Consider the following 8,738-nt stretch of genomic DNA (forward strand, 5'->3'; position numbering starts at 1 on the left):
CTTCCTAACGCCAACCACTCAGAGAGTGTAGGGTTATATATATATATACATATATATATATATATATATATATATACATATATACAACGGGCTTCTTTCAGTTTCCGTCTACCAAATCCACTCACAAGGCTTTGGTCAGCCTGAGGCTATAGTAGAAGACACTTGCCCAAGGTGCCACGCAGTGGGACTGAACCCAGAACCATGTGGTTGGTAAGCAAGCTACTTACCTCACAGCCACTCCTGCGCCTATGGATATATTTCCACAGTGAATTGATGGTGGTGAACTTTCCCTATGGTGAATTGATGACTGTGAACTAAACTGTAATCCTTCCCATCCTAACATGGCTGAGATGCTTTTCCTTTTGTTAGCTCTTACTTGTTTTACAGGTTTCCAACCAATAATGCTATTTTCACAAATGTTCGTTATAATCAAAGGTGTTCAGGTCTACAGTGTTCAATATGTACTTCATTTTGATGATGTTCTTTACTTTATATTCCACAGGAATTGAGATGTTCCATCAAACTCTTGGTAAAAGTGAAGCTGGAGATCAGCTTGGTGCATTAATTCGTGGAGTGAAGCGTTACGATGTTCGACGTGGCATGTGCCTCTGCAAACCTAATACTGTCAGCATGTACAATAAAATTGAAGCCCAGGTAAAAATTATAAAAATACACTTCATTTGTCAAAGGAGAGATTATTTTGTTTGTCTTTTTATTGTGTTGTTGCTGCTGCTGTGGATTGACAGAATCATTAGAGCCTCAGACAAAATGCATTGCTGTATTTAGTTACAACTCTTTACATTCTGAGTTCAAATCCTGCTGAGATCACTTTTGCTTTTTATCATCATTTAACGTCCACTTTCCATGCTAGCATGGGTTGGAGGATTTGACTGGGGACTGGCAAACCAGATGGCTACACCAGACTCCAATTATATCTGGCAGAGTTTCTACAGCTGGATGCCCTTCCTAACGCCAACCACTCCGAGAGTATAGTGGGTGCTTTTTACGTGCCACCGGCATGAGGGCCAGTCCGGCGGTACTGGCAATGGCCACGCTCAAATGGTGTTTTTTACGTGCCACCTGCACAGGAGTCAGTCCAATGTTTTGTTCACATGCCAGTAAGGCGAAGCTGGAAACGATTGCGCTCAAACGGTGCTTTTCACATGCCACCGGCACAGAAGCGAGACCGCTGCTCTGGCAGTGATCCCGCTCGGATGGTGCTGTTTGCGCTCCACTGGCACGGGTGCCAGTCATCGAATTTGGTTCAGTTTCGATCTCACTTGCCCCAACAGGTCTTCGCAAGCTGAGTTTAGTGTCCAATGAAGGAAGGTTGGCATGGATGCCAGTCATCGAATTTGGTTCAATTTCGATTTCGATCGATAAAATAAAATACCAGTGAAGTATTAGAGTTGATATAATTGACTAACCCTGACCTACTCTCTAATTACTGGCCTTTTGCCTAAATTAAAAACAATTGTTGCTGTTGTTGTCATTGTTGTTGTCAGATGCAGAATGAATGGGTTCCTTGTGTGTAAGTCTGTATCAGCAACAAGTGCTTGCTTGGCACTGTTGGTTACGACAATGAGGGTTACACTTGATCCAATCGAGGGAACAGCCTGCTCGTGAAATTAATGTGCAAGTGGCCGAGCACTCCACAGACATGCATACCCTTAACATAGTTCTTGGAGATTCAGCGTGACACAGAGTGTGACAAGGCTTGGCCCTTTAAAATATAGGTACTAATTTTTGCCAGCTGAGTGGACTGGAGCAACGTAAAATAATGTGTCTTGCTCAAGGACACAATGTGGAATTGAACTCATGACCTTACGATCATGAACCAAATGCCCTAACCACTAAGCCATGTACCTTCACACAGCAACAAGTAACCCAGAAGAAATGTGGTCATGAAAAGTTGTGTAACTTGAGGATACACCCTGTCACATCTTCACCACCATCCTCTTCCAACTGAGGTAACTATTGTTTCTCCCCTACAGCAAGACACCTGTTAGCGTCCCTCTATCATACTTTAACCTCCCATCACCCAGCTCCCTCAATGCTACCTCCACCTCCCTCAATGCTATCTCCACCCTCAGTTGAGAGATCTTATCTTGTGAGTTGCTCAGTGACCTCATTAGTGCCATGTAGTGATTGTGGTTGATGTTAAGAAGGGCAGCCAGTTGTAGAAATCATGCCAAAGAAGACACTGGAGCTCAGTGCAGTCCTCTGGCTCTCCGTCTCCTGCCAAGCCATCTAACTCATACTAGCATGGAAAATAAACATTAAATGATGGTGATGATGATGCTGCTGTAGGAAATAGAAAAATTCCAACAAATTAGGCTCAGGCTTTGTGAGATAGGACAGACAGTTCTGGGAGTTTTGGTGGTACTTCAAGGACTTCCAAAATAACAGCACACAGCTTATATCTCTCTTTGCTTTCTTGATAGAGATTACGAGATAGATGGTTTGACAGGAGCTGGCCAGCTGAGGAACTTCCCAGGTTCCAATAGTCTGTTTTGGTTTGGTTTCTATGGCCAGATGCCCTTCCTAACACCAACCACTCCACAGAGTGTACTGGGTGTTTTTTATATGGCACTGGCATGGATGCTTTTACGATGCAGAGGCACATTGCTTTCATGTGGCACTCTCTCTCTCTCTCTTTTACTCTTTTCTCTTTTACTTGTTTCAGTCATTTGACTGCGGCCATGCTGGAGCACCGCCTTTAGTCGAGAAAATCGACCCCGGGACTTATTCTTTGTAAGCCTAGTACTTATTCTACCAGTCTTTTTTTGCTGAACCGCTAAGTGACGGGGACATAAACACACCAGCATCAGTTATCAAGCAATGCTAGGGGGACAAACTTACACATACACACATATATATATACATATATACGACAGGCTTCTTTCAGTTTCTGTCTACCAAATCCACTCACAAGGCTTTGGTTGGCCCGAGGCTATAGTAGAAGACACTTACCCAAGGTGTCACGCAGTGGGACTGAACCCGGAACCATGTGGCTAGTAAGCAAGCTACTTACCACACAGCCACTCCTGCACTGTATATATTTGTTTCCAAAACGTGAATGGTTTACTTGTTGGAGCGGTAATTCTTTGATAGGTAGCTACTCTTCCTACCATCCAGCCATGAAACCAAGCAAACGTCACTTGTTCAAGAGTGTAACACAATGATTGTAGTAAGGGTTAAATTTATAACCACGTGGTGCATCATCTAGCATCCTGTACTTTTATGTAAATATTTATTTATTTATTATTACTTAAATTTATCATTCTAGATCTATCTGTTAACAAAAGATGAAGGAGGGCGTTCCAAACCATTTACAAACTATTTCCAAACACAGATCTTCAGCCGAACTTGGGACTGTCCAAGTTTTATGTTGTTAGACCAAAGTAAAGACATGATGATGCCCGGTGAAGATGGGAAAGTTGTTTTCAACCTCTTCAAAAAAATGGTAAATTGTTACTGATATTATTATTATTATTATTATTTTTATTATGTTTTGGCTTTGCTTTAATTTATACAACCTGCACCTAGGTCGCATTATTATTATTAAAGACGACAAACTGGCAGAATTGTTTGCACACTGGGCAAAATGCTTAATGGTATTTTGTCCATCTTTATATACTCTCTTTTACTCTTTGACTTGTTTCAGTGATTTGACTGTGGCCATGATGGAGCACCACCTTTAGTCGAGCAAATTGACCCCAGGACTTATTCTTTGGAAGCTTAGTACTTATTCTATCGGTCTCTTTTTGCCAAACTGCTAAGTTACGGGGAAGTAAACACACCAGCATCGGTTGTCAAGCAGCATTGGGGGGACAAACACAGACACACAAACATACACACACACATACATATATTTTCGACGGGCTTCTTTCAGTTTCCTTCTACCAAATCGATCGACCCAAGGCTATAGTAGAAGACACTTGCCCAAGGTGCCACACAGTGGGACTGAACCCAGAACCATGTGGTTGGTAAGCAAGCTACTTACCACACAGCCACTCCTACGCCTATATGCTGAGTTCAAATTCTGCAGAGGTTAACTTTACCTTTCATCCCTTCCAGGTCGATAAAATATCAGTTGAGTACTGGGGTTGATGTAATCAATGAGTCCCCTCCCCCAAAATTTCAAGCATTATGCCTATAGTAAAAGGGATTATTATTATTATTATTATTATTATTATTATTGTTATTGTTATTGTTATTGTTATTATTATTATTATTGAGTGAGAGAGCAGTGCATGCCACCAAACTGACACTGGGGTAAAATATACAAAGCCCAGTATATCCATCACGACTACCCGTTTGATAAGGGTACACCGGGCACATGCATCACAACCATATGTGCGCAACATGGTGATTGCATATCAAGATTAACAGTGCATGCCCTTGTAGGTGGGGCCCAGTTAGAATTTTCTTCAGGTTGAGTAGCGCAACCTGCTCAAAAGGTCTCTGAATAAGGGTTGTTTAAGGATGTTGAGTGAAACCCCCATGTTTCCGGAGGTGAATTATCCAAACCCCAACGAATTACTCTCAACACATGGCTATGATGCTGCCCAACTACTTCTGCTTGTAATCAGAGATGCACATATCAGCCACTAAGGGACATGTTTAACTGGTTAAGGTCAAACAACTGACAAGCAAATCTGTGGTATTGAGCAGAATATTTGCTCTAGCCCATCATTTATACCAATACGAATCAATGTACATGATAACACTTCCAATCAGTTAAGATCAGAAGCCATAAGAGCCAGTGCCTGGTACTGCATCAGGACATTTATTAATACCTCTGCCTTAGCGAAGGTGGGAGTATTGTTTTCAGTCGTGTTTGTTTGTCCGTGGACAAGATATTACAAGAACCACTGGATGGATTTGGATGAAACTTTGAGAGATGTTTGTCTACATGACTGGCACAAACTGATTAGGTTTTGAGATCAATCCAGTACTGGATTATTTTTCTGGTTATTTTACTTAATTTTTGAGAGCAGTCAGGTTCATTTTTAGTATTCTCGTTTGTGAGAGTAGTCGAGTTTATTTCAGATATTCTCATTTTAAAAATCATCTGACTGAGGGTACTGAATAGCATGTATGTTGCTAGAAATAAGAGTTAAAATTCTTAAAGTTGCATAAGGGGACAGTAACACACAAGCACATATATATATATATATATATATATATATATATCATTATTTGTATACTGCCAACTTAACGTGACAGTCCCAATAAGGGAATATACTATTGCTTTTTAGCCCTGGGAAGCTGGACCGCTTCCTATTAGGCCTTGACACATTTCCTGTGCCCTTATCCTTGCGAGGGGGAGAAAAACTCCTCCACCCAGCTGAGCCTGCATTCAGGGACATGTTTCTGAGTCTTTGCTCGTCATCAGCCTGAAGTATATTCCCTTATTGGGACTGTCACGTTAAGTTGGCGGTATACAACTATTTTATCGCATCACTACTGCTTAAGTCTCTCTGAGAGATTTAGAAATCTATTATTTCTAATTTATATTATTATTATTATTATTATTATTTAAGTCCATTCTTTTAAGTCAGATGGAATTTGTTGAAGCAAATATTCTTGCTGTCAACCCCCACTTGTTTCCAAATTAGGTAATATTTCTCCATGGCAGGACATGTTTTTATAGAAAACTGGAAACAAATAACATCGCTTGTATGACAGTAACACTCTTTTACTCTTTTACTTGTTTCAGTCATTTGACTGTGGCCATGCTGTAGCACCACCTTTAGTCGAGCAAATCGACCCCAGGACTTATTCTTTGTAAGCCTAATACTTATTCTATCGGTCTCTTTTGCCGAGCTGCTAGGTTACGGAGACGTAAACACACCAGCATCAGTTGTCAAGTGATGTTGTGGGGACAAACACAGACACACAAACATACACACACACATATATATATATATATATAAATAATGATGGTTATGTGCATGTGTGTAAAATAAATTGCTACAATTTTGACATAAATGATAAACATTATATCAATCTTACCATTAATTTGAAATGAAAAAGAGAAAATAAAGAGTTTATTTATTTATGTATGTATGTGTTATTTACCCTTTTTTTATATATATATTTTCTTTTGTATTATATACTAACGCTATTTCCTCCTTTTCTTTTTTTTGACTCTGTCTTGTTCTTCTCATCACCCTATCCCTGTTTCCTGTTATTTCAGGCGCTTGAGAAAGGACAACGCTTCACATTAAGAGCATCTGGAGTGACACTTGGATTTGGTGTAATCAGTGACGTTCTGCCTGATTATGACCCAGCAGAAATGGATAAGAAATTACGGCAAAAAGACAAATGAACATTGTAAGATCAAATGTGGAAGATAATCATTACAAAATACAAAAAAGGGAGATGGATGACAACTCAAATAACAACTGTTTAGGGTATCATTTTTCAGTGTAGTGTACACCAAATTCATTAAACATTGCAATAAAGTTTGATTTTTTTTATAAACTAGTTATATAAACTATGTTTTGTTTTTATTTCTTTGTTCTTTGGCTCTTTTGTTTCTTGTTCCAACTTGACCAGAATCTGTGATTTTAAATTAAAAACCTTGCCAACAAAAATGTCTGTATGTTGTTGTTTGATCAGCTAGAAACAGCAACTGAATCACTCACAAATTACATCTTACTGTCTTAGAAAATAATTAGGTCACGATAGATTGTGTAGTCCTGAATACAATATGCCTTTAAAAAAATGGGATGGCCACAACTGGAATGTGTTTAATCAGGATCAAGCTGATTTGGGGTGAAACAATAACTTGAGCCAAACAGTTGACTCTATGTTATCATTTGATCCGTTGATCGGATCAATTGGAACCCTTGATGCCGTAAGCGACGGAGTGCCAACCCCTAATGTTCTTTACCATTAATCATGTTAACTCTAAATCGCCTAGGTCCAGACATGGTTGTATGGTTTCCTAACCCTATAGTTTGGGGTTCTGTTTTCTTAGGCAAATGTCATCTGTTATAGTCCTAAGTTGACCAAAGCCTTGTGAGAATCTGGTGCTCATGTGGTACTTATTTTAGTGACCCTGAAAGGATGAAGGGCAAAGTTGATCCCAGTGACATTTGAACTCACATTGCAAAGTCAGAAGAACTTTATGCTATAGGGAAATTTGAAATGGGTGAGGGTTGATGACAGGAAGGGCATCCATCAGACCCATGCAAGCATGAATAAGTGAACATTAAAATGATGATGATGACTGTTTCATATGAGTGGTGCTGAAAAGTCCTTGGCTTTAAGAGGATCGCGAAAGGTCTGGTTGGAAGCCCAACTTTCCAAGTTCTTTTACAGGACTTAAAAAAACTGAAGGACCACTGCGATAAGTGTATAAATCTAATAGGGGAATATGTTGAATAAAATAATTAACTGATCTTCCTGCATTTTCTTTTACCCAAAGTCAAGAACTTTGGTTCCTATGCAGTACACTCATTGAACATAAAGCCTTATGCCAGCATGGAGAAATGGATGTTAAATTCCTGTCATAATTATAAAGAGACTAGTTAGAGAGTGTGGAGGCACATGGCCTAGTGGTTAGAGCAATGGACTCACAGTTGAGGGATTGCAGGTTTGAATCTCAGACTGGGTGATATGTGTGTTTATGTGTGAAACACCTAAGCTCCATGTGACTCCAGCAGAAGGTAATGGCAAATTTCTGCTAACTCTTTTGCCACAACTTTCACTCTTTCCTCCTGCATCTAGCAGCTTACCTGTGACGGACTGGCATCCCATCCAGGTGGAGAACCTATCTGCGAATGAAACAGGGAAACCAGCCCTTATGAGCCATGCATGGCTCAAGAAGGAACAAACAACAATAGAGAGTGAGGATCAGCTGCAATTGCTGCATGTCCAGTGACAGTTCTGATAGAACAATATCTTCTACATTTGAGAATATACAATGTGATTATAATGCTGTTTTTCAATATAAGAGAGACATAAAGCAGCGAGCTGGCAGAAATGTTAGCATGCTGGGCAAAATGCTTGGCGGTATTTCATCTGTCTTTACATTCTGAGTTCAAATTCTGCCAAGGTCAACTTTGCCTTTCAGGGTTGATAAATTAAAGACCAGTTGAGTACTGGGGTCGATCTAATCGACTGGCCCACTCCCCAAATAATTTCAGGTCTTGTACCTAGAATAGAAAAGAAAATAAGAGAGACAGAATATTGGTTTCAAATTTTGTCACAAGGCCAGCAACTTTGGAGCAGGAGGTAAGTTGATTACATTGCTCCACTGGTACTTATTTTATCAACTCCAAAACAATAAAAAGCTAAGTCGACCCCATTGGCATTTGAACTCAGAACGTGAAGTTGGAAATATAGCTACAGAGCATTATCTTGTATGGTAACAATTCTGCCAGCTTGCTGGCTTACTTTATGCAAAAATATTTCAGAGATTGTTATTTTAAACTTAAAGATAAATTTCTGTATCTATAAACTTAATTCTTTGCTATGTTTTCTAAGGGATATTGAGGTATAAAAAAAATAATAAGTACTTAAATCATATATATATATATATATATATATATATATATATATTGTAAATAAGATCTGAAGAAGGAATTCTAATTCCGAAATATCATCGGACTATAGATATAGTCCATTTTTTGTTCTATAGTGCATTGTTATACCTTTCTAAACTTTTTATTCTTTACAAACAATACACAATGCTTCAAGCGAACTACAGTACTCTCTTATAT

The 8,738-nt window shown here is 39.3% G+C and overlaps 1 protein-coding gene across 1 annotated transcript in view; it reads left to right on the plus strand.

Moving 5' to 3' along the window:
- LOC106870016 (elongation factor Tu, mitochondrial) overlaps positions 1-6,495 on the plus strand; it is a 24,481-nt gene extending 17,986 nt beyond the window's left edge. The window contains exons 10-12 of the mRNA XM_014915980.2: positions 503-654; positions 3,290-3,466; positions 6,206-6,495. Coding sequence (XP_014771466.1) covers positions 503-654; positions 3,290-3,466; positions 6,206-6,337 — 461 coding nt within the window. The 3' untranslated portion in view covers positions 6,338-6,495. The remainder of the gene's footprint in view (positions 1-502; positions 655-3,289; positions 3,467-6,205) is intronic.
- Positions 6,496-8,738: the final 2,243 nt, after the last annotated feature.

The sequence above is a fragment of the Octopus bimaculoides genome, chromosome 1, assembly GCF_001194135.2.
Source record: "Octopus bimaculoides isolate UCB-OBI-ISO-001 chromosome 1, ASM119413v2, whole genome shotgun sequence".
Taxonomy (NCBI): domain Eukaryota; kingdom Metazoa; phylum Mollusca; class Cephalopoda; order Octopoda; family Octopodidae; genus Octopus; species Octopus bimaculoides.